Source organism: Echiichthys vipera (genome assembly GCF_963691815.1).
Source record: "Echiichthys vipera genome assembly, chromosome: 1".
Lineage (NCBI taxonomy): Eukaryota > Metazoa > Chordata > Actinopteri > Perciformes > Trachinidae > Echiichthys > Echiichthys vipera.
In genome coordinates, this window is record NC_139826.1 from 24,576,719 (window position 1) to 24,603,204 (window position 26,486).

Sequence of the window (26,486 nt, forward strand, 5' to 3'; positions counted from 1 at the left end):
GGGATAATTTCACACTTAAAAAAAAGCCAAAAAGGTGCAACCTGTCCATTTCAAACTAGAACTGTTACCACAAGGGAGCCGAAAGCAGCCTGTTGTTAACGCCACTTCACCAAGCGCAGCTGTTCCGGTTTAAGGAGGGCGGTTGCTGTAGTGATGGATAAAGAGGAAGAGAATGCATAACATTAGCTGTCCTCGTGAATGCCTCTATGATTAGTTTTTCATGAATGTTAGACATAACGTCAGCTACCTGATCAGTCTTTAGAGTTTTGTTTGAGTAAACGTGTAAGTCGCGTTTTGTTCGTTGCTTGGTGTTACGGTAAACAGGAACACAAATCTTTGTGTTGAAAGGAGCCAGTTGAGGTGGTTCGGGCATCTAGAAAGGATGCCCCCTGGGCGCCTCCCTAGGGAGGTGTTCCAGGCAGGTCCAGCTGGGAGGAGGCCTCGGGGAAGACCCAGGACTAGGTGGAGAGATTATATCTCCACACTGGCCTGGGAACGCCTCGGGATCCCCCAGTTAGAGCTGGTTAATGTGGCCCAGGAAAGGGAAGTTTGGGGTCCCCTGCTAGAGCTGCTGCCCCCGCGACCCGACCCCAGATAAGCGGTTGAAGATGAGATGAGATGGGATAAATGTACGTAATATTATTTATTAACAAATAACAAAGTGTACATTAGCAGCAAAAATAAATAAATAACATTTCCATGTAAAGTGCACTTCAAACAGATATTTTAAAATGTAATATAAAATATAGCAGCTGCCTGAAACCCAACAAACAATGGCTTAATTAACTTGCTGTGTATGATTATTAAAAAAAAGGAAATGACTGGATAAACCCCATTCATCCGATATCTGATCCTGCTAATTAGTCAATATCAGAGCCAATATCTGATCCAAGTATCGGATTGGTGCATCTTTAGTTCAGACTAAAGAAACAGAGCTTTGCTTGGTATGAGAAGTATTCATTTTTTTAGAGTACAGGCTTAACAATACATGTGAGATTTTTGTTGAATGTGCATCCATAGATCAAAAAAACTACCTGACTTGATATTTTCATGAAAGCATATCCGTTTTTGTTGAGACGACCTTATATTACATCTGGAGACATATTACTCCAGACTGCATTTTAGGATTTTATTTTACGCATTGACCTTCAGAGGGACAGGAGGTGGCTATATGCGCTTTATCACTGTTGGTTGGATCTAATATAAGTCAGACAAGAAGAGGCAGAAGAAGCAGCTCTGAAGTTAATCGTGTCAGTGAAATGAATCAATGCTTTGCCAAAGAAAAGGGGTTCAATTAAAGGACCTATCCATCGCACATCGGCTTACTATGATATGCAGGCATTTCTGTTTTGTGTTTGTTTTTTGCGAGAACAATCTATATTTAGAACAGGCCCAGCCAAAAAAAACCGCCGCTATAATGGGCTAAAGCGCCGAATTGTTGCACTAGCTAGCGCCGCGCCTGGTCCAAACACTTTAAAAACTGCCAACAAACTGTAAATTCCCACGACGGAAGGCTACTCTTTACCTCAGGGACACTTGGACGTCCTCCGTGTTAATCATGTCTTCTCTTTTAAGGTTTTCTTCTGGAGTTTCCCCAACATCATGCAACCGCTCCATCAAGAACTTAGCATGAAATTAAAAGTAATTTGGATTTGAGTTCCCCCACCCCCACGTTTCCATAGCAACATTACGCTCCGGAAGTAGGCATTTTTTTCCACACACACCTATACTGAATCCCCAGTTACACTTATTGATTAGCAAATTGATATATTCAGATATTTACATGATTAAGCAGCATGTTCTTATTGCCTACTTCTGAATGGGTTATTAAAGATATAGCCTCAAAACTACATCACACAAGAAGTGCTTTCATAACAACTACTGGGAGAGAAGGGCTCTGCTGAAAAATAACACAGCATAAGAGAAAACATGCAAAGTTTACTGTAAAATTTAAGAAAAAGAATAAAAAGTTGTTTTTTCAGACCAGTTTTGGTTGTTTGAATTAATGATGAAGCGGTATGAAGCATCCAGCAGGGGATTTTTCAGTTTTTACCACATAATAGTAACGCACAAAGAAAACAGACACAGAGCTCCTCGATAGACAGATAGACAGATAGATAGATAGATAGATAGATAGATAGATAGATAGATAGATAGATAGATAATTATTGTATTTATCCCCGAAGGGAAATTATTTATTTATTTAGAATTAAAATAAAAATAGAAATATCTGGCTATAAGAAATAAGTAGGAACACAGAACGGAACATGGGCACTTAGACATAGGCACAAGATAAAGCAAGATAAAATAATAAATTTAATTCAATTCAATTTTATTTATAGTGCCAAATCATAACAAAAGTTTTCTCAGGACACTTTACAAACTAGGTAAAGACCACACTCTATGACTTATTTATGATTTACATAGACCCAACAATTCCCCCGTAAAGTACGGTGGCAACGAAAACCTTCCGTATAACAGGCAGGAACGTCAGACAGACCCAGCTCTGTGGAGGACGGCCATCTGTCTTGACCGGTTGGGGAGGAAGAAAAGGAGAGAGAAAGAGAGAAAAGACGGACAGATGGACAGAGAGAGACAAAGACAGACACAAAGAAAGAGACAGAAACACTTCCAGTAACTATAATAATATCTATAGTAATGTGAATATGACTTATGTGTTATGGCAGTTAATACAGCAAAATAGTAGAAACAAGCACAGCTAAGGTTATAAATTATAATAGTAGCAGGAAGCGTCATGCAGGACCACGGCAGCAGGCACCACCACAATCAGCACAGACGACAAAGCAGGATGATGGTAAAATAAAATACTAATGTATATGTATATGTACATGCACTATATGATATAATATGTATGGGATATGAAGTATGGGTATAATATACATACTGATACTACAAAATACTATACTAGGAATATGTGGACAGAGAATGTGCAAGAATTTACAGATCTGATTTAGTCCAGGTGGGTGATTGAGGCTCTGCGACATCTTGGTTAAATTCAATTTTGAAAAACTAATTCATGCATCAGTTCATCCATAGTTAGTTATATCGTCTCAAAGCAAGACGGACCTGTATTATTATTAATCACTTATATGGCAAAATAAAGTTTAGCTTCAGCATATTTCTATTTAATACTGGAGGTCCAAACAAAGTTCAAATAACATCATTAGATCATTGATGACCACATCAAAGAGAAACAAAGCAAACCAAATTAAAAAATAACCTCTGTGATTTGCAAAGCGAGCCCTTCCCTGGCACACTGGGCTTAATTAACTTGGAGTGGAGTGTTTAATGTCAGACAACTGGCTTCATTTTGCTTTTGATGAATGATTGATGCCCCTCAGGAGTGAAGCACACAAGTTCAGGTGAAGAAAAAGGTCCACAATCCCTGTACTGACATGGAAAACAATCAAATAAATATATATATCTGATACTCTACATTCACCAGACCACAGAACCTGTCCTTGTGGATTTAAGGATGTGAAGAAAACTAAAGACTTTTACAAAAGAGATTGGGTCTCAATCTGGGGGTCGAGACATTGCTGATACATTTGAGGGGTTTCAGAATGTATAAATATATAAGAAATATGCAAATGCTAAACATGAGTAAGAATGTGTGACACAATCGTTTAAAGGAATAGTTTTACCTTGTATTTTGTTTGTTTAAGCCATACAGAAGTCAAGTCACCATTTTTCATGGGGTTTTGTGCCAGACTGTTTCTTGTCTGGAAGCAGTGACTTTTGCTAGTTGCCTGGCAACTGGTCACAGCCAAGAAATAGCCCCCCAAAACTGCAAATGGCTGTGTTTACTCCTCAGGTTTTTTTGTATAGATTAAACAAAGAAGATACAACATGTAAATTAGTGAGCTTTAGAGGCGTCCATATGTGTGATTCTGTTGGCCTTTAACAGACCCTGACAAGCAGGATCCCCCTGCTTCCAGTCACACCAGACACCAGACTCTCCACCAGAAAGGGAATGTTCCTAAATGTTGAACAATTCCCCTGAACACAACGTCCATTAGATTACGTATAAATGTTTATTTTCTGACTTTTCTCTAATTTTTTGCTTTTTTATTGTGAAATACTAGTTTCTTTTACCAGTCTTCAGGTCTTTAAAATCAATAAATGAAACAATTAAATCACAAGCAAAAAGGTTGGAAATCACTGATCTAAGTTAATATAGCTTGCATATACGTATGAGATAGTACAAGTTTTTGGTAAATTGTGTAATCCACACTAGAGTCCAATTAGTACTAACTATATGGTTGTTTTTCCACCAAACACTGTCAGTTCAAAGAGTTCAAGCTGCATTGACTATTCAGGTTTACACGTCACAACAACACAGTGTAAATGCAGTTTCAACTTGCTATCGTCAGATTTAATATTGCCTCTGCACTACAATTACTCATAAGCACCATAAAAGTGAATGACTTTCGGAAACAAACAGTGCCAAACTCTTTTAATATGTGTGTGTCTTATCTAGATTATGTTGATCATCATCATGCTTATCTTGCACAAGGGGCAGTACAGTGTAACCTGAGCCTCAAAGAGGCGTTACATGTCTGATCTGGCAGGGTCGGACTAGTCATTTACTGGCAGATGGAGGAAGTGACTCATGTTGCTGAGTCAATGCGAACAATAACATGGGTGTCGTATTCTCAAATATACACCCAATCCACAGAACTTCTTATGAAACTGTTACCACCCACACCTTTTACTCCAATGTACAACTTCTGAGGAAACAACAAAATGAGGTCCTGAAATAAACTGCAGAGCTCATCAGATCAAGATCTTACAGTCTCTCTCTCTGGACATACAGCCTTAAATGTCTATAAAAACCAGCTCTAAAGAATAGCGAAAAAGGTTCACATTTTGATGATGGTGCTACTAAGAAGGTCAGGTGATCACTATTATGATTCATCATAATAGTGATCATCATATCATGAATATCCACTGCAAATGATATGGTAATCTTGCCATTACAGTAACTTTTGAAAGGTCAGGTCGTCATCAAAAGCGTAAGAAATCCTCTGGGGAGGTACCGCACACCAGTTGGCAGAAGCAGGAAGGACGAGTGTGAAATCAGTGCATGTGGTAAAAACTCAATAAATGGTTTTATCATCCAGCATTACACTCATAGCCTCAGCTGTGGCAGACTGCAGTTGGAATGAGAATGGTGTCATTGACACAGCATCGATCCTCCTCCTGTGTCATCCTAGAGTAAAAACACTCAGTCCCTAGCGGCTCCTGAGTCGATGCCCTGTACTTAACCCTGTGATTGGGCAGTAAAGGAGAGCAAAAAAAATGTGTCTCCCTCAGAGGATCGCGGTCGCTGTTCATTGGAAGACCGTTTTTTTCACCAAGAAAAGAAAAAATATATGAACAGGCAAGATAAAGATTTCATATATATATATATATTGTATGTCAAAATGATGAGTCACTAAGTCAAAATTATGGGATGAAAAGTCTAAATTGTAAGAAAGAACATCAATATTATAAGATACCCAGTCATATATATGAAACAGTAAGTCAAAATCATGAGACAGAATATTTTGAATCAATAAAACTAGGGGATGAAAAAGTCAATATTATGAGACACTAAATCAATATTAGTAGATGAACGGTCGTATAAGATAGTAAATTGAAAATCATCAGAATGAATAAAATAATATATTAATAATTATAATAATGATTTTTTTTAAAAGCATAAAAAAGAGAAAATAATAGCGTACTGTATATACACAGATTAATCGTCAATTGTCAGTGATTCTGGATTTGCCCCAGCACAACTCCAAATGCTACTTGTAGACAATATACCCTATGGGTACAAGCGGATCAATCATCAAAAAATAGATATTCATACAAATAAGGCCAGTGTGTAAATAATACATATAAAACTATGCCTACCCAATATTATAAAATACTAAATTAAGTGTATATATATAATAAATAATAAAAAAATAAACAAAGACAACAATAGGTCAAACAGGGACCACAGAAAACAATTGATCAAAATGTGTCAATGAGCGCTCACGTTTTATTAGTTTTCAGTAGTTGACGTCGGCAGGGTGGCGCGATGACGTGTGAGACGGCCCCCATACAAAATGCGGCTTCCGCATGACGTAGGTGACCAGTCAGCATTCTTTCTTCGCTGTGGCAACCACCGTCTGAACCGTCGTGCTCCAACGACATTACCAAACCTTCTAGGTTTAAAAACACGACTTTTTCGACCTTAATCGCCTATTCTGTATTCATTTTTTTTCTCTTGGTCGACACGACGATAATTACACTGACGTTCCTTTTGTAAAGGTAAGATATATCCGTGCCTTGGTTGACGTTAAGCTAACCTGGCTAACATTCACCGACCGGTCTGGTCTGGTGGGAAGTTCGTCGGTAAACGTTACGTGATATTCAAAGCGGAGTATATTTAATGCGAATTTTCAAGTTTAACGTTAGACGATCTCGTTGACATGGAACTATTTTTTTTGTTCGTGAAAAACTGGCTGTATCTCCCGGGAGTTGTTTACAGCTTATTAGCTTGTTAGCTTACCGGCGGCCTGCAGAACAAGATGTCGCTGTGTGGTGCACATCCGGTGTCTGAACAAAGACCTCATAAAATCAGCTGATGGGATTCTGTTCAAAGGTCTATATTTAGGTCATTTTTATATCGGAATCAATGCCGCCATCGTTGGATAATAGAAAATATTAACAACTGTTTAATATTCTGTGTTTTAGCTTTTATATATATAAATCTTATGCTTAAGCGATATAAGTGTGATTCGCGTACTTGCATTGAACATACTGAGAATTGTTTGCTCAGTTGTATTTAATTCCTAATCATCCTAAATTGACCTAATTGGCGTGAATAACAATTTCGACGAGGCACATGTTACGTTAATCTTGGATCTCCCCTCCTCCCCGTAGAGCGTGCGACCGCGAATTAGGTCAGGTTTAGGTTATATAAGGTAAGCGTGGGTAACTTGGGTCAACGTTAGATTACGATTAGTAGTCGAGTAAGACGACTGGCTGGGGTTCAGGGATGGGTGAAGGTGACGAGAGGCACAAAGCGATCGGGAACAGGCGGTGACAAACCACCAACGTGACGTGCTAGCATCACCTAGCCACGGTGGTGTGCTAGGCCAACGTTAGCATCAGCCACCGTCCGCTTAACAGCAGCGAGACATATGTCAGATATTATTGTTTGATTGTAACGTTCTTGATGTTAAATGTATTTTATTGTTCATTTGCGTTTTACACCGTATAGCTATAATCTAATTAGTTTCTTTGTATCTTTCTCCAGGTCGCTCTTTCCTCTCCATTCCCGGAACATTATTCTTTTCAGATATACTTTGTCAAGCCGCCAAAGTGGAGAGTGTCGTTGCTTCAGGGGGTCCTTCTCGTTTCAGGTATTACTACATGGCCCGTTTATACTGATAAAACCTCTGCAACAGCTCAAGTTAAGGTTTAGGCTCACATCTCCTTATGTTAAAACCTTTTTCTTTTTGTTTTGTATCGCAGTGTAGGGGGAGGAGGTGGGGGTGCACCTCAGCACTATCCCAAGACTGTCGGCAACAGGTGAATTTTCTTTTCATATGGACCACTTAGTCCCTAATCTCCAATATATATTCTATCCATAACCATCTCCACTGTGCTTAAATTGCACTCCCACATGTTTTTATTGTTATAACAACACATCTGGGGCAAAGAGGCATCTCTTATAAATGGCTTCTTTGGCCTCTGAATATAAATTGGTATAGGACTAAACACCATTCCTGCTGGTTTCCAGTTGTTAGTATAAAACAAATATTTTACAGCTTCACTTGTGACCTACCACTTAGGCAGTGATTCAGTGTCATCAAAACTGTGGCACCGTGTATATTAAGCAAGCGTAATCATTTTTTCTTGCCATATACTCCCAAGTCGTGGGGTCAGCTTTTTGGATATCAAATAAGATTATAGTGGCATTGCTCTGAAGTGTAACAGGGCCTTTGTAACTCACCCACCATGGATCAGGACAAGATGCACGTGATATATATGATTTTCTGAAATATGTTTTTGCATGTAGAATTAACTTGTTTGTGTCCAATACAGCGAGTTCCTGGGGAAAACCCCAGGTTCTAGCGGGCAGAGATGGGTACCTTCTCGAAGCACTAGACGAGATGCCAACTCCTCCAACGAGAAAGGGCAAAATGATGCTATCTTCAGGAAAGTGAGAGGGTACGTTTTTTTATTTTAATCCACATTAACTTCAATTAGTTTGTATAAATTCTTGGAGTATTATTTAAATTGCAAGCTTGTACCTGGATAACGAGGTTGGTTGATGCTAAATTGTGTTGTATTGTCTTTAAGTGTGACATTTGTTAATCACTTGTCCTTCCTCCTCTTCAGCATTCTTAATAAGCTGACTCCTGAGAAGTTTGACAAACTATGCCTGGAGCTCCTCAATGTGGGTGTAGAGTCAAAACTTGTCTTAAAAGGAACCATCTTGTTGGTGAGTATTTTCTTTAGCGTTACTCTTTTATTGCTGTAACCTGTTAAAATTGTCACTTTAATTTTCTATTTTCGGTTTCTCTTTTAGATTGTTGACAAAGCCCTCGAAGAGCCCAAGTACAGCCAGTTATACGCACAACTATGTCTACGCTTGGCAGAGGATGCACCAAACTTTGAAGACCCAACGGAAAACCAAGCAACACAAAAGCAAAATACTGTAAGTTTTGGTAACAATGGGGTTTTCATGATTATGTTCCCACTTTACAACTCTCTGGTATTGTCTGGATTTTGAACACATTGTGTTTTACAGACCTTCAGACGGCTTCTGATTTCCAAGCTTCAAGATGAGTTTGAGAACCGCGCCAGCAATGTTGAAAGTAAGTGATACAAGCATTTGATACAAGTAGTCTGTTACAAAATACGTTTAATCTGGTCATGCGTTATTGTTCCTTATTTTCAATTTCCCCTGTGTCCCCCTGTAGTCTTTGACAAACAGGACACCCCACTCACCTCTGAGGAGGAGGAGCAGCGTTCTATTGCAAAGCTCAAGATGCTGGGCAACATCAAATTCATTGGGGAACTTGGCAAACTCAACCTTATCCATGAATCTATCCTTCATAAGTGCATCAAAACAGTAAGATTGTTGAACACTTACATGGTTAGGTGTAATTCTTAACCTTATTTGTATTCTTAACTGGTGTGATGCCAAAATCAAATGGTGCTGCTCGAGCGTTCTGGCAGTTAGATTGCCAGTCCCCTCAACAGTTGTGAAAGAAACAGTAGTGTGTATTGAGTGTTTTCTTTATCTTTCTTTTTTTAAGCTTTTGGAGAAGAAGAAGAAAGTCCAACTCAAGGATATGGGTGAAGATTTGGAATGCCTCTGTCAGATAATGAGAACAGTCGGACCTAAACTTGATCATGAAAAGGCTAGGGTGAGTATATTGAAAACAACCAAAATAATAGTCTTGTGTAAAAGTTTTTGTCTCATTTTAAAAAAAAAAAATGCTCTCTCCTTCCAGTCTTTGATGGATCAGTACTTTAGCCGCATGCAGTCTTTAACCAACAACAAGGAGCTGCCAGCCAGGATTCGTTTCCTGCTGCAGAATACCGTTGAGCAGCGGGCCAACAACTGGTCCGCTCGCAAAGCGTATACTGACAACGGACCAAAGACGATCAACCAAGTTCGTCAGGATGCAGTAAAGGTAAGTCTATTTTGTCCACTTGTCATGAGACAAGTGCTCTGGTTGTTGTTTTTTTATTTTTATTTTTTTTTAAATGCAATCACAATTACAATTACTAGTCCATAGTGGGCCTGTATCCTCAGATTCTGACTAGATTTCAATTCTTCTTTGTAGGATTTGGGTGTTTTCATTCCACAGCAGACTGATGGAATGAGGAATGAATTTTTCATGGACAACTCCTCCTTCCTGCCATCAAGGATCAAGTTTGACAGGGAAACTCTTGGTGGGCTGGCTGATATGTTTGGACAAATGCCTGGTATGTTACAGCTTTTATCCCCTCAGTGATAGAGATTTACAGTACCTCTGAATAAGGACTGCGCCTTTCTAGAAATGTCTTAATGTTGGTTGTTTTGGGTAGGAAGTGGCATTGGTACAGGTCCAGGAGTCATACAGGACCACTATTCCCCTACCATGGGACGTCATCGCACAAACCCGCTCTACAATGGTCACATTGGAAACGGCAACGGGTCACACCAGCCTCAGTTTGAAGCGGGAAGCAAACCCTATATCAAACCAAACCAGGTACGTACAGTGTCTTTTTTTTTAGTACTTAATAATGGTGAATCTCGAAAGTTGTCATTTCTAACAATAAATGTGAAATATCTTTCCAAAGGGGCAGGGTTCACCCGTTTTCAACCACAAACAGAATCATTCTGTGCAGATGCAGACTAAGGATATGGCTCCACGGTTTGGCAAGAAGGGGAAGGTTAATGCTGATGAGGTAAAATGGTGTACATTAAAAAAAACTAAGAATATGTTTGATTGTTGTGATTGTCAGTCTGTGCTGCTTTTTTTTTTTCTTTTTCTTCTTTTTCCTATCGTTTCAGATGGATTGTTTTATTGTACACCTTCCATCGGTATGTATGGAGTAATAATGTATACATGTGGTGTCTTAATCCCTTTAGATCAGTCTCAGGCCAGCACAGTCCTTCATCTTGAATAAAAAACAAATCCCAAAGCTGCAGCCACAGATGACCTTGATTCCTTCGAGTGCCCCACTCGGACAGGTAATATTTACACTTAAATCAAATGTCGGGCTAAAATGGTAAACACCGGCTCCAGAGAACATATATTGAATTGTATTTTCTTTGTTCAGTCTCCACAGCTTGGCCTGAAAACCAATCCTCCTCCAATTCAGGAAAAGCCTGCGAAATCCACTAAAAAAGCTCCTCCTACAAAGGAAGAGTTGCACAAAATGACAGTAAGCGTCTGTTTTCTTCATGCTCAATGTAATGTGTGTGTGTAGCGTACTATATCTGACTGTCATTTCCTCTTTAGGAGACATTGGTAGCAGATTACCTGAACAGCAAAAACATCAATGAGGCAGTGAATGCTGTGAGGGAGATGAAAGCTCCGAAGCACTTTTTGTCTGAGATGCTGAACAAGATCGTGGTCTATTCACTTGATCGTTCAGATGAGGATAAGGAACATGCAAGCACCCTGGTCCATGCTCTCTGCACAGAGGGCCTTGCCACCGGTGAAAATCTAATGCAGGTCAGTGTGGTAACTAGGGATGGGTACAAGTAGTTAATTCCAAGATCAAGGATCACATTAATTCAATAGAGTACTCGTATTTCCAAGTCTGTTTTTGGAGCGAAACGCATCTTGCTGCGGGAATAATGATGCACAGCCGTACACCCTACCCAACACCTAATTCTTATTCTCAATCAAAACCATCACAGTGACCCATTAAGGATTTATTTTATCACAACCTCAAAACCAGAACACTCAGTTTTTTTTTTTAACCAGTTCCTGGTGGGTTTCCTGAGGATGAATGCATCGCTCACTCACAAACTAGTCCTCCCTAAAGAGGGTGTCCAGCGCCTTGACGTTGCGGCCCTGAATGTCACTGCATTTCCCTCCACATTGCCTGGGCCTTGCACAGTAACCCCGGCATGTAGGTCACACAACGTCTCTCAGATGCTGAGTCGATTCCAAAAATCAAAGGTTTTTCTATCTCAGGGGGAGCTCACATGCATACAAAAACTTTTTTTTTTTAATCAATCGAGTTAATTTTAAACAAGGACTACTTGAGGAATCGATCACTCACACCCATCCCTAGTGGTAACCTTCAAGTTTTTTAATTAATCAATACTTTTGTGTCTTACTATCTAAATATTAAGCTGTTACTTGGCATTAACCACTCTGCTTGTATTTGATAGGCCTTTTTGAGTGTTCTGGAGCAGTGTCCCAAGATCGAAGAAGAAGTACCACTGGTGAAGTCCTACCTGGCACAGTTTGCAGCCCGTGCAATCATTGCTGATCTTGTCAGCATCACCGATTTGGCCCATCATCTAGAAAATGGTGCACATTTCCCACTGTTCTTGCTCTGCCTACAGCAAATGGTCAAACTGAATGGCCGTGAGTGGTTGGCTGACCTTTTCCAGCAGAGCACAGTCAACATGCAGAAGATGCTACCTGGTATGTACAACCCACTCTGACCATGTTTATACCTGATGTCATTAGTTATGCTCTTATTTCACTTCTGTTAAAGAAAATTAATAGGTATCTCATGGAGTTTTCATCTGTGTATTTTGCTACTACTTGTTGTTTTTTCCTAGAAATCGACCAGAACAAGGACAGGATGCTGGAGATTCTGGATGGCAAAGGTCTAAGCTTTCTGTTCCCACTGATGAAACTGGAAAAGGAGCTGCTGAAGCAGATCAAAGTAGATCCCTCTCCACAGTCTATCTACAAGTGGATCAAAGACAACATCTCTCCTAAACTCCACACTGACAAAGGCTTTGTCAACATCCTCGTGACCAGGTACAGCAGTGGACAAAGATAAATATATCTGCTTTATCCACCACCCATTTGTTGGTTAATGCAACTCGCAATATAAATTTGCTCAGCATATTCATTTTCTTCTTGTCTACCAGCTTCTTGCAGTACATTAGTAATGAGATCAACCCCGACGACGATGAAGAGCAGCTTTCAGCGCCCAGCAAAGAGCAACTGGATGAAGAGAAGCAGCAACTGTTGTCTTTCAAGCCAGTGATGCAGAAGTTCTTACACGATCACATTGACCTGCAAGTCGGCGCGTTGTATGCCCTGCAGGTTCACTGCAATACCAAGGGTTTCCCCAAAGGTATGTTCACATTTGTTGTTCAGTGTAGCAGCTCAGGTCCAAGTCAGAAGGTATTAATCGTTGATTACTCTTCTTTTCCAGGTATGTTGCTGCGTTACTTTGTGAACTTCTATGACATGGAAATAATCGAAGAAGAAGCCTTCCTTTCATGGAAAGAAGATGTCACCCAAGAATATCCAGGGAAGGGCAAAGCATTATTTCAGGTAATTTTCTGTACATTGCTAACAAGTATTTTTGTTTCTACAGTTTTTCCACATTGCTCTGACAATGAACAGCAGCTCTGTGCATACAGACTAGTATCCTGGGTGACATCAGGTTTATGTGCACGTGAATCTCATCCTGGTTTCAAAAACCTGTAAATGCCCTTTTGTCAGTTTTGTGAAAGTAGATATTCTAGCTGGAGTATAGCTAAAAACTGCTGATGAAACAGATGACCAGAATATTATGTAAACAGAGATGTGAATAACCATGTACCATACAAATTAAGACTCAGTGTACTTGTTTAAAGCTGCTCAGATTTGACGCCCATTAAAGTGTTGTTGTAGTGATTGATTCATCATAAATAACGTGGCCTAATGGAGATACTGTTTATGGTGCAGGTGAACCAGTGGCTGACCTGGCTGGAGACTGCAGAAGAAGAGGAATCGGAGGATGATGATTACTAAGGAACAGGCCAAAGCCATGTGTTATCAGGATGCAATGATATATTGGGTTTTTTTTTCACGTCTCCATTTGCCCTTACCCCTTCCCTCTTTTTATGAATATTTTCCAACCACTGTTACAATTCTATGAAATGTTTTGCCAGATCAAGCCAGCACCACCATCATGATATTGTATTTATGCTTTCCTTTCTAATGTTAAGTCCTGCAGCAGATGTTTTATACATTTCAATATTGCGTTTTGTTTTCTTCAACATTAGGCAGTATTTTGTAGGAAGCACCAAAACCTGACCCATTGTATCACCTTTTACATCTGGTAGGAGTCACCAAGTGCTGCCATATAACTAACTTAAAAACTGTTTACAAAAGAGAAAAGGCTCTAAAGTATTGCAAAGAGGCTTCTCTCATTGTTTTATCTGCATTTGTTAATCAGTTTTTAGATGCACTTTGCTCAACATCATGAGTCGTTGCAATAGTAAGATACACTTTCCTTGATTTTGTTTAAACAATCCTAAGTTGTAGTTTTTGGCTGCCATAAAATAATGGTTTTCTTGTGCTTGAGAGCAGACCATTTTTATCTGAAAATTCACAACGATCTGGATTTGACGATGATTAACAATAACGGGCTGTTTGATTTGCACAGTGTGATTTGAGTTACCCACATTTAGTTTAGTAAATCAAGAGTTGTTTTTTTTTATGTACAAAACTTTTGTGCTGTTAGGAATGAATCGGTGTGGCCTTTTTTAATTTATCAATTCATATGGATATACCTCTAATGTATCTCGGACTATACTTGAATGTCTCGATTTTAACATTGAGACAGCCAAAGCTTAGTTTCCTGTGCAACAGTTGTTCACCACCATGTGTGGAAATTTTACGTCGGTTTGCCATATTTGTCAAGTTTTTAAATGGTCTTTTTATCTTCATTAAATTACAAAGAATGTACTGTATGTGTACACTTTCTCCTTCTTTTGGGGTGTCACTGTAATGTTAAGTGCAAGAAGTTTAGTGTACAACTACAGATCAACCTTGAATAAAGTTTAACAGTTCATTTCATTGTCCTGAAGATGTTTTTACCCTTGAATGTTTGTGGTTTTTATTTGCATGTCAAATTTAGGGCTGCAACTATCTTCATTGTCAATACGATCGGATTATTTTCTCAGTTTGTTTTTTGGTTTTTAAATGTCAGAATGGAAAAAATGTTTGTCCAAGTATATTCAGTTTACATGCATATACACTCACCGGTCACTTTATTAGATGCAAATTTCTAATCAGCCAATCACATGGCAACAACTCGATGCATGTCGATATGGTCAAGACAATCTGCTGCAGTTCAAACCTAGCATCAGACTGGGGAAGAAAGGTGATTTAAGTGACTGATGAAGTGGTTTGAGCCAATAGAAAAGCAACAGTAGCTTAAATATCCACTGGTTACAGCAGATGAATCTGCTGATCTGTCAACACTCAACACAACCTACTTTCTAGCAGCTGGGTAACAGCAGCAGAAAACACTTTATTAAGCAACAGGTATGCCTAATAAAGTGGTTGGTGAGTGTAGGTGGTGATGCAGAACATGAAGACATGCATGTTAATGCTTGAATGATGCAACTCCATGTTAGTATGTACTAGGGCTAGTTACCATAGTAATTATGATACCAGTACAGATAAAACATTTAGTACATTTTCATAAAGCCCTTTAATACTTTGAGCTGACAGATGAAACTAGAGGCATGTTGTCCAGTTCCTGTGAATGCATTCTCAGGAACGCCTGGCTGGAAGTTTCTTCAGATGCCCACTTGGACTCAAGAAGAAGAATTAAGAAGAATTACTTTATCCCACACGGGGAAATTCAATATTCACTCATGTTACACACACAGGCCCGTAATACACATGCAATTGAGGAGAGATGTTAGAGCGAGGGGGCTGCCAGTGACCAGCGCCCCAAGCAGTTGGGGGTTCGGGGCCTTGCTCAACAGCACCTCAGCACCCTACGGTTCCCAGCCAAGTCACCTATGGACTGAGCTACTGCCGCCCCGAGGATGATTTGATTAGATTTTGTCGATCAAAGGTCAACCCATTTTTGGCCCTAACTGAATTCTCGCCTCAATTATATTTCTCACAAATGTCTAATGGGATGTATAGAAGTGATGACATTTTATATCCAAAAGGTGAACTTCACTTTGACATGTTTCTGAAGGGGAGACATTTGGTCGGATACGGAATTGCTGACAGATCTTGAAATTGGTGATTGTTTAGATCTTCTGTGCTGCCCAATTAAAGAAAAATGCTCTCAAAACCTTTTTCTAAAATACCTTCACTTCACTACATGTGTTATGCGAGTCTGGACAGACATGGATGTAGACTGCTACGTGACTGGTTGGTGGAGGCATAGCCATCATTTAGCCTTGCCAAACCTATATCTCCACGATGTCCTCAACGTCAGGTTAATGAAAGCATTCAGTCATGTAAACGCCAAAAAAATGCCAACGCCAATTCTCCCAGTCCAAATCATTTTCACATAGATGCATTTTGAAAGTGTTTACATTTTTAAAACATCTGATGAGTAACTGTACAAAACTGTAAAATATATTATTTTGGGCCTACTTCAACACTAGATTGTGCGGGTTGTAACTGCTGTGGTAGTGAGCCAATCCCACATTGGATAAATCGAACCACCTTTGCATCGGTTGGCTAGTTGGCTGTTTCAATACTTATTTGTACTGCGTGTACCAGTACCCAGACCTAGTATGAACTGAGGTACAGTAACACTTGTAAAACTTTGGAAATAAACACCTGATACTTGTTTTGAAGTTATTGAGGAAAACAACTTATTTAACGAGTTAAAACCAAAGCTCCCATTTCATCCATTCGATTTAAAAAAGGTTGCAGACTGAAATCAATATATCACTTCCAGCTTGTACTGGTATTCATAGTGACATTTCACTAAGATCATTACGATGCTTACGAAATCACAAGAAATCTGATGCCATTTCTTCTATTATGCTGGCATGAGTAGAATGTAACAATCCACATCTTTGTCATCACAAATCACATCACAATTCTGTTTTCTCTTTTTTTTATTTTATATTTTCCCCTCTCCCCCCATTTTGGGGTTATTGTCTCGTCTGACCATCTGAGATAGAAAATAGATGTTTACACCTTGTAGTTCACTTCAAATCATTTCATCTGTTCTTAACAAAACATCTTTGACAAAACAGCATCTGTGAAAAAACATTTCCAGTAATACGTGAGGAATACACCACAATGCTGTACCAACAAAAAAACTACACTTTCCTAGGGTAAATCAAGATATTGTACAGACAGAAATCCCTGCTCTTAATAGAAAATAAAATTGCAGATGAGCTTCTCAGCATTACATGGGACATGTTTGTGAGGAGGTTTAATCGCTGTCATCATTGTTAGAAGCTTCACGCTCGGAGCCAGAGTGGCGTGGGGAGCCCTGGTCAGAGCGGCGCGGGGAGCCCTCGTTGTCTGATCCCGCATCAGATCCCCTGTCTGATCCTCGGTCGGACGCTGCAACAGGCGAACCGGGCCGGGACTCGTTATCAGATCCTGACCGACTCCTCTTGCTCTCGTTGTCCGACTGCTCCGAGTCGGACTGCCGCTGCACCCTCCTCTTCTTCACTGGACGGTCGCTGCCAGAGTCGCCATCCTCGGAGCCTGCAGAGCGCCGCGGGCTGCCCGCCTCACTGCCAGAGCGGTTCCTACCTCCCTCACTGCCAGAGCGGTTCCCACCTCCATCTGACTCACTGTCGGACGCAATACGCTTCCTGTGGCCGCCCTCGTCATCAGATCCTGAACCACTGTCTCTTTGTTGTCTGTAGAGGACAAAGCGGACATGTCAATTTTCTGTTACAGACCTTAGAATCCACCCACTCCACAGAGTTGACTGATTCGTCTGGCACCACGACACAAATCTGCGCTTTCTTGGTAAAAAACACAAGCCAATAAACTCCCCAAGGGGACTAACGATAAGCCAATCAGCGACATCGCACCATAGCCTACTCTGTTGCTACTGTCACAGTTTACGGTTGCTTCTGTTACTGCTGCAAAGCGGTGGATAAATTGTTTCAAGCGTTGCAACCTCCTCCAGGTCTGATAACGTTAGGAGAATCTAGATGAGAGAACAGATGCACTTTTGAATACTTTTGCCCCTATTCGTGTTAGCATAGCGCTAAACTTAAAGTTAAGCTGTGATCCAGTTGAACTCAGAACTCTAAAAAATTTCAACCGGCACTTTCAGGAATTTGCAAGTTCATAATTAGAAGATCTTTCGGGTCCCTGCCTCAAAATCCTAAATGGCTGCGCCCAGCATCAACGGTAGTTAAAGCTGTAGGAATGTATTGTTTGATTACACACAGTAAGCACGCAATACATCATGATGCATTACCATCAGCTGGTATTGCTAACAATGGCTACCCTGTTAAATAGATCAGTTTTCCAATCACTAGAACTAGACCAATAGCCTGCACGGACCGGACATCTCTTGTGATTGGTTAGGGAAAATCAAATCTCACCTCCCTCATGGAAATCAGTTAGAGTGTAGGCAATATCAGACTGAAGATGGAAGTCGAACTAGTTGACAATTCTGTCTGATATCAGGCAACTAACGCACTTGTTTGTCATCTTACCTGTCTTCAGCTATTTTCAGGCCGTCCTCATCTGAAGAGGACTCAGAAGAGGAGATGATAGCCTTAGACTTGATCTTTCCTTTGAGAGACGGCGGCAGACGCTCAGGCTGCGGCTAAAAATTATGAAAATATGTTAAATTTATAGAAATAATATAGAAAGAAACGTTTTTTAAAAAGCATTTCTAGAACAGTCATCACAACAAAAAAACAGAACAAAGAAAACTCAAAAAGACCTTTTCAAACTTCTTGCGTTCCTTGGATTTACGCTGCTTCTTGGGTCGTGATGCTCCCTCCTCGTCATCACTGTCATCTCCCCCTCTAGCGGGTCTGTAAGGCAAGGCAACATTAGCTCTGAGTATCTTATGTGCCTCGTTCAGCAACCCAGAGAAACATAAGTGTAGCAGACTCACCTCCTCTTCTTTTTGCGTGACTTCTTCTCTCCGTCCTCGCCATCTTCCTGCTCGCTGCCACTGCCAGCCCTTCTCTTCTTCTTCTTCCTCAGTGGCAGGTCCTCGTCAGAGTCATCGTTGACAAACTCATCCATGTCGCCTCCTTTCTTACGCTTGGAGATTTAAGAGAATAAGCATGTTATTCATGCAGCATTATGTGCAAGTTAGGTCTGTTGATGAACTTGTTACCACTGTGAACACTTACACGTCCACCACCCTTCTTCTTTTCTTTGGCCATTTCCTTTGATCCCTCAGCGAAGGTGAGCAGGTTCTTTGTCTTCTCCACGTACAAAGCTCTCTGCTCCAGGAGTTTCTTCTGTTCCTCCACCTCTTTGTTCCGCTTTTCCTCCTAACAAGGTTTGAGGGTGACAAGCCAACCAATTAATAAGAAGCGCTTTATTGTAGTGCCAATATGTAATGCAAAAAAAAGAAAAAGAAAACGAGACATGAACAGTTGCTGTCAAAAAGATTTACCTGTTCTTTCATCATCTGCTGACGAAGCTGGTCCCTCTCCTGTTCTTGTTTGGCCCGAAGCTCCTTCTCCTCCTCATCCTGCTTTCTGGCTCTCGCCACGTGGTACTGAGCCTGACTCAGTAGATCAGAGCACTGCCTGCAATCCCACAATACACCCACCAAAGTATAAGGTTTAAAAAACTATACATGTCCATACGGCTTAAACTGCATTTTGTGGTAAAAAATGTATTTAAACTGTGATGAGAATAAATTCAGACTGACCGGGCCTCAGATGCCGCAAGAGCAAGGTCAAATCTCATCTTGTCTCCAGACTTGCTGAGGTAGCTGAAATATCTGTGGAGAAGGAGGAGATAAAACAGTACGCTGAGGCAGAGGACATCCAGAGGAGCAGACTGGGAGGAGGAGGTATGAACCAAGTCTAATACCTGTGAGCCAGTTCAAGCTCTTTCACAGCGCTGAGCACAGCCTTCAAGTTGCTCTTCTCATCTTTCAGCACAAGAGTGGCCAGTCTCTGAAGCACCAGGGCCACATTGAACATCAGCACCGTGTCGCTGGGCGCCACGTGACGGGCCTTGTTGAAAACATGTCAGAAAGACGTCACACTCCCCTCATATTATAGCATAAAATAAAAGCCATTTTCTCCTTGTTACCTTCAGCAGCATCTGCTTGCACTCTTGGAGTTTCCCACATTTGAAGAGCGCCCTTGCCAGATACAGCAGCACCTCCGTGTTCTGATATTTGTAAAATTTCTTCAGGCAGTTCTCATACTGCGGAGCAGAATAAAATACACAACTGTACAGAGACAAACACACGAACAAAGACAATAATTTTTATAGGCAACCACAAGTGAGGCCCTTACCATCTGCACAGCACTGATGTACTGCTTCTGTTCAACATAGATGTGAGCCAGGTTTAGCCACACGTCACTGATATCTGCTGTGGCCTCCCTCACCTGTGCAAACACATCACGAGCCTCTCTGAAGAAGCCCTTATGGGCCAAGACGGCACCTGGACACAGGGAATTTATGTTGAATACTTTATAAACATACAGAAGGACGAATAAAAAGAATCTAAAAAATAGAAATCTACGGACCGATGCCATTGGCAGCATAGAGGTTCTTGGCGTCATTTCGCAGGACTTGTTTGTAAATTGCCAGGGCACGATCCTGGTGTCTCTTTTCCTGTCAAGACAAAAAACACATTTGGAATCTATTATTTCTCTTCAAACACACAAGAAAAACAATGTCAATTTAGGTTTTCCTACAGCATCTTATCATAGATACGTTCCCTTGCCTAAAATAGAGAGCACCTGTAGTAATATCAGAAAATGATTAAATAATATGAAACATAATACAGTGAAAACCACTTATAGTGCTCAAAAAGCTTTGGACACATTCATTCCTCCAGAAATGCTCTTTAAATAATTTGTTTATAGTGCTGAAGCAGTCCATTTACAGTGTTCATTTGGGGTCTCATTATACATGACAGAAAATCATTGTTAAAACACATTAATTCTAATTTTGTAAAATGATTTACACTCATGATACTTTGCCTCGCTGTGACCGATCTGTTAAGTCTGGCTACCTGAGGCTTGACAGGTTTAATCATGACAGGTTTAATTTGAACTATCGAAACTATTCTTGTTTTATTTGTTTGTTTTCAATTTGTTACAGGTTCAAAATAATTCAAATAAATCTACATTAAGCTTTATTTTATGTACAATACTGTACTGTATTAGTGTCTTAACACATTTAATTTGAAAAGAGTTTGAAACAGCTGAACTCTATTTTAAAACAGCCAATAGAAATCAGTAAATAGCAAAGCTGTCCATTTCATTACTTTATATCCATGTAATAAATATCCAAATGTCAATGAATGGTTAGCTACATGAAGAAAAATAAATGGTTTTAATAATCATATGCCTATAGTGATCAAATTGACCCAGACAGACGTGATCACTATGAGAGTTTTCATGGTATTAAACTTTAGAAGAAAGCAACCGTTTCATCACACAATGAGTTGGGTGATTGCTGATAAAAAAAAACATTCGGCTGCACCTTTTCCCGGTCTCTGGTGGGCTGGTGCAGAGTCTGCAGCCACACGTTACCCAGAGCCAACATGGAGTAGGTGTCGTTCTGTGTGGACGGCTGCTTCAGAATACGTTCAAACTTCTTTTGACCCGGCCCCCATTCCTGTTTGGCCAAGTGAAGGTTCCCAATCAGCGACCAGGCATCTGGGTGATCCTGCAACACACAGAACGCCACATAATGTTGAAGAGAGAATGACATCTGATGTTACTGAATTCTGATGCTATAACATTCACACAAAATCAGGTGACAAAGTACCTGATTAATCTGCAGGGCTTCTTTGAACCAATCAGAGGCTTCGTAGAAATTTCCTTTGTCGCGAGCCATCGCTCCAAGGCGCAAATAACCTGCGGACCAAAAATTACAAAGAGTACAAACAGTTTTCTTCTTGCGCTCACTTTTGTATTGTATAATGTTGCATGCTTACAGTCCACGTAGTTGGGATGCTCTCTCAGGATGTTTTTGTAGAGTTTCTCAGCTTCGTGGAATTCACACATCGCCTCATACAGACGGGCCAGATTGTAGGATGTGGTGACAGAAATGGCATTGTAATAATGCTCGTCGTGCTCCCCTTCGGCTTTGGCCCGGTCGAGAGATGCGAGAAAGTATTTCTGCAGTAGAGAAGACAAGACCCATCAGTTAAATACCACTGTTGAATATGCAAATATATATTGTTCTGCACACTTCATGATCATGGATAGAAATGGGGTTGAATACCGCAATGAAAAACATGTTAATGTACTGTATATGCAATTCATTCCCAAGAGAATGTAGCTGTTTCACAATGTTGGTGTAATTAAAAGCTGTGATGTTTATTGATAGCTACCTTGGCCTCTCCAAGGTTGCCCAGCCTGAAGTGAAGAGCCCCCAGGTTGTTGAGGATCTCAGGGGGAACGTCCGCCTGCACCTTCTCCTGCAGGATACGGGTGGCTGTGCCGTACGCGGACAGCGCTCCTTGAATGTCAGTCTGCTCCAGGATCTGAGCCAGCTCGATCCAGGCCTCCACATCATCTGGGTACTGCTCCGTTACCTTCTTCAAATGACCCTAAGGAACAGAGACAGAGAAGTGTCTTCAAAATGGTCATTCAGCATATTACCCAAGCTAATTCTGTTTTTGAGATCTTAATGTAATCGAACATATTTAAAAGCCATAGCACAACTGTGATGAAATAATATGTACAGGATACGTACTTTTGCAATGTCTCTCTTTTCTTGATCATCAGACGTTGCGTAGAGAGACCCCAGAATTTTCATGGTTTCGTAGTTGTTGGGATAAGCCTTTAAAACTTTTTCAAAGCACTGTGCCGCATTCTCCTTGTCCCTTCGATACACGTACATCTGCCCGAGGCCAAAGAAGGGCAACACAAAAGTGGACGAGGCAAACTGTGTGGCCTGGTAGTAATACTGAAATGCTTGGTCATAGTCCTCCTGAAAAAGAGAATAGAGAGATCAGAGGCGTAAAGTGATAACACGGTCAATAAATAGTAAGCTGTCTTGGGACCAGGTACGATCTTACCTGCACGTGAAACGAGCGAGCTAACTGGTAGCAGCTCTCAGCCTGCATGGCCTCAACCTCTGTATTATGGAAAGCGTGGAGGGCCAGATGCTGCACTTTACTGTAATCCTGATAGAAAGCAGAAAACACACAGGTGTGAATTGTAGTTAAATGACACTCTGGTTTAGAACTGTGTCCGTATTTTAATGATAAACCAGACTAGGACTACCTTTTTGAAGAAGAAGTGGTTGGCGAGGTGGTTCAGCACCATGGGGTTGCTGGGGTCGATGGTGTAGGCCCTCGACAAGAGCTGCACCCCGTTCTTGATAGAATCCGACTCCTTGCTGTTGAGTTCTAAAACCGCCAACCCAACAAGAGCTCCCACACATTTTGAATTAAGCTCTAGGGCTCGACCGAACGCCAAACGAGCCTTCTCCAGTTTGCTGAGCTTGACAAAACAGTGGCCCATCCCCAGCCTTACTTCAGCTGGACAGAGACATTAGAACAACACAGAAGAAAGATGACGAATAATCTGTAACACATATGTTAGGATGAAAAATGCCTATAATTATAATAATAATAATAATAATAATAATAATAATAATAATGCCTATTTATCATTTATCAAGCACAAAATGCAAGATGTTCTTTGGGCACTCTTAAAAGTAAGGATTTGCTGCTTTTCTCAATTTCCTTACACTGAATAATTTATATCTTTGGTTATTTGAAGAAGTGACCTTGACCTGCAGTGCATTTTTCACTATTACATTTTTCAACATTTTATACACTAAATTAGTGAATATAATATACATATAATTTGGTAATTAAAATAAGTGTTGGTTTCCAGTCTTTTGTTTCCCCTTTAATTATTTATTATAAGTGTTTTCAGTTATTTATAATAATAGCAACACTTTCCTTTTTGATCACAGTGGTTATTTGTCAAATGTAAAGCATAATTTTTCAGTATATTTCAGTACAGTACATTTTTGAACTCTTGAAACCAAATTTGACAGATCTTTATCCAGGGCATTTATTTTACCTTTTGTTAAACTATCGGCAGGTATATCATTACCATATTTTTTTATACCCAGATATTGATAACTTGTATCGGCCAGACTCCAGCAGAAGTAGTGAATAGTAATAATGTCTTTGTATTAGAAGTAATCAGGAATAATGTCTTTACCTGGGCAGCCGGGGTTTGTACGTAGAGCCTTTTTGTAGTACGCCAGTGCCCCTCTGTAATCCTTTTTATTGAAGGAGATGCAGGCCTTACCTGTTGAACAACAACAGTGTGATTATTTCAGTGAATCAATCACAGTGATCAAGATTAATGTCTTATCTTTAACATTCATCTTGCCAAGCAAAGCAGGGATGTTGTTGGTGGACTGATTGAGGACAAAGTGGAACTGAGCGTCGGCCTGGTCCATCTTGTCTCCTTCCAGCAAGCAGAAACAGGCTCTTCCCAACAAGTGGTTCTGAGGGAGCAGGGGCATCATATATTTACTTAGAATTCAAGTGGAAATGTGGCAGTTTTCTCTCATCATCACTTTTTTCTTACCTGATCATACATGATGATCTTGTCTGCCATCGTATAAAGCAGCGTGGCCTGCGTGATGAGCTCTTTCTTTGCATCTTTGTTTTTCTCTTTACGTGCTTGCTGGACATAATAAGCTGCCAATGTGTCCAGACAGGTCATCTGGTCCTTCTCATGGTCTCTATAGTCAAGGTTGCCATCAATACGAGCTGCCTCTAAAAGCTTGACAAAATCTTCTGTTTTGCCCTGCTTATAGTACTCCAACTGAAAAAGACAGAGTGCACACAGTTACAAATGATGGCATGAATTCAAATTTGATATCAAGATTGTGTAGACTAACATTCTACATAACGATAATGTACATTTATATTATCAATTGATAGACTGTGGGCACTACGTTGACTCACCGCCAAAGCAATCCATATGTGCAGCTGTGTGTGTTCCTGTTTCAGGATACTGATGACCTCGTCTCCTTCTGGTAGCTGGTCAAAGTCAAGCTCAATAACCTGCAAGATACAATTTATTCAGGGAATTGAGCATCAACGTCTGAAAAAAACTCACACTCCATGGATCATTTATGTTAGGCAAGAGTTTTTACAATGCCATTCATACAAGGCTAGGTTATAAGTTAATTTATATGACAATTTCAAACACAAAGTAGCTTCATTAACGGTACATTGTAACCCCATTCATGCTACACACATAATAAACATGTACACACATATACAAATAGTTTAGATTAGAATGTAATAAAATTTGATAATCTAACAACATATACGGTTATATACTAATCATTATATACATATAAACTACATGCTGGCTATCCCTGCAATATCTCTGTTTATTAGGCCTTTGTGGGTGAAATTAATGTGCATGACTGCTTTATGGCATTGTTGGATTTTTTATTTGACTTTTGCGTTTCATCCACTAATTGTTTCCGCATTGTTTTTACACAAAACTCACTTAAAAATACTTGGATACATTCAATTGTCATTTAATAAGGTACATAGAGACTTAACTATAATGTCCAATACAACAGCCCTGCTGCATTAGATGTTACCTTAACTAAGGTTCTAGTATTTTAAAGAGTTGTCGGTGTAACTTTGCAGTCATTTTGGAGAATTATTTATTTATTCAACTGTAACTGTCAGATCTAATGTGGATTGATTCACTGAGAGGGACAACGGCAGAAAACATCACAGTAACTGTTCATGTTGGATAATGTTGGACTTATTTTTAAGGGGGGCAAGTGCACTCTTTTTTTCTGTGTAATAAGAATATCCACAATGTCCACAAACTCTATTTAATGACTTGTTTTACACACACAGACGTATATACAGTTTACAGTATATATATCGTGCTCTTATTTGTCTGTATATTATCTTATCTACAGTGATGGTACAATTGCCTTTTGCACTACATCCTTTGAGCACATGCTCTACCATATGCACTTTTTATATTATGTATTATATATATGTATATATAAATGTATGTAGATACTTGTGTACTCGTAGTGTTCCTGTATTGTGTGCTTTTCTCTGTTTTGGCTTTTCAGGTTTGCTCTAAACAGAGTTTCTTTTTACTTGCGTGCAGTGACAAAGTATCAATCTATCTATGTATCGTTACTACCATGCATCATATTTCTGAAGACACTAATAATGTTTGCTAAATGTATGTTACTCCTGCCCTCGCTGCTCCAAACATCACTGACGTTAAATATCTACACATCTCTGTCTGCTAGCTACAGTTAGCATGATGGGCTAACTAGCAGCACAGCGAGGTTCACTTAATCAAACAAACACAAGACATCAAGGTTACAAATAAGACGACTTTTACCTCATCTGTGTCCCGTAAAGGGATCTCGATAGATCCCCGGGACATCTTGACCGATGAAAAATCCACTTTGAGTTAGATTAATAACAAAAAAAGTAGAAAATATCCAGCCCGTTGTCTGGTAACGTTAGCTACTTCATGCTTCCGACGGGAAACAAACACACGGACGGTGCAACAGAAATTGTGTCCGGGTAGGTTGATGGGGGGGGGGGGGGGGGTCCAGAAAGTGTTCTTCCTAGAGGTGAACACACGATGCTCTTTGGTGAAAAACACAACTAAAAATAGTGTTATTAACTAACTATCGTGTCGCCATCAAGCAAAGACTGGAGGGAAGATGGTAAAAGTAATTGGAGGGAGAGTGGAAAAGAAGGCCCAAAGGAAAGTGGGAGAAATTAGATTTACATTTTGATTTAATAGATATTTCACAAAAAGATTCAAATAAGTGCTATCAAGTTATATTGCATTT

The 26,486-nt window shown here is 40.1% G+C and overlaps 2 protein-coding genes across 2 annotated transcripts; one reads left to right on the forward strand and one right to left on the reverse strand.

The window, feature by feature from the left end:
• Nucleotides 1–6,094: 6,094 nt before the first annotated feature.
• On the forward strand, nt 6,095–14,535 carry LOC310951847 (eukaryotic translation initiation factor 4 gamma 2-like; the record flags this gene model as incomplete). Its single annotated transcript, XM_083920287.1, has 21 exons — nt 6,095–6,101; nt 7,319–7,424; nt 7,537–7,593; nt 8,110–8,235; nt 8,407–8,509; nt 8,597–8,725; nt 8,819–8,885; nt 8,991–9,142; nt 9,330–9,440; nt 9,528–9,710; nt 9,864–10,005; nt 10,108–10,271; nt 10,363–10,470; nt 10,655–10,756; nt 10,846–10,950; nt 11,028–11,243; nt 11,912–12,170; nt 12,311–12,515; nt 12,629–12,837; nt 12,919–13,040; nt 13,437–14,535. The coding sequence occupies 21 exons, from the start codon at nt 6,095–6,097 to the stop codon at nt 13,500–13,502; spliced, it is 2,739 nt and encodes a 912-aa protein (XP_083776413.1). The 3' UTR covers nt 13,503–14,535.
• A 2,067-nt stretch (nt 14,536–16,602) lies between these two features.
• Nucleotides 16,603–26,162, reverse strand: ctr9 (CTR9 homolog, Paf1/RNA polymerase II complex component). The gene is made up of 23 exons (XM_083926238.1): nt 26,024–26,162; nt 24,595–24,693; nt 24,212–24,451; nt 24,011–24,128; nt 23,837–23,926; nt 22,883–23,139; nt 22,675–22,782; nt 22,350–22,586; nt 21,985–22,203; nt 21,586–21,769; nt 21,417–21,505; nt 21,129–21,314; nt 20,165–20,252; nt 19,931–20,079; nt 19,722–19,838; nt 19,497–19,642; nt 19,333–19,404; nt 19,072–19,207; nt 18,803–18,946; nt 18,559–18,710; nt 18,382–18,475; nt 18,149–18,261; nt 16,603–17,335 (listed from the first exon to the last, which is right to left on the reverse strand). Exons 1-23 carry the CDS (start codon nt 26,066–26,068, stop codon nt 16,897–16,899), a joined length of 3,522 nt encoding a protein of 1,173 aa, XP_083782364.1. The 5' UTR covers nt 26,069–26,162; the 3' UTR covers nt 16,603–16,896.
• Between the last annotated feature and the right edge of the window lie 324 nt (nt 26,163–26,486).

Bases quoted from the DNA above. Each gene is read 5' to 3' on its own strand.
- ctr9 (XM_083926238.1), bottom strand. From the start codon at position 26,068: ATGTCCCGGGGATCTATCGAGATCCCTTTACGGGACACAGATGAG. The intron at 24,694-26,023 runs GTAAAAGTCGTC...TGTATCTTGCAG, and splicing joins CTTTACGGGACACAGATGAG to GTTATTGAGCTTGACTTTGA. The intron at 22,204-22,349 runs GTACGTATCCTG...TCTGTTCCTTAG, and splicing joins AAAAGAGAGACATTGCAAAA to GGTCATTTGAAGAAGGTAAC.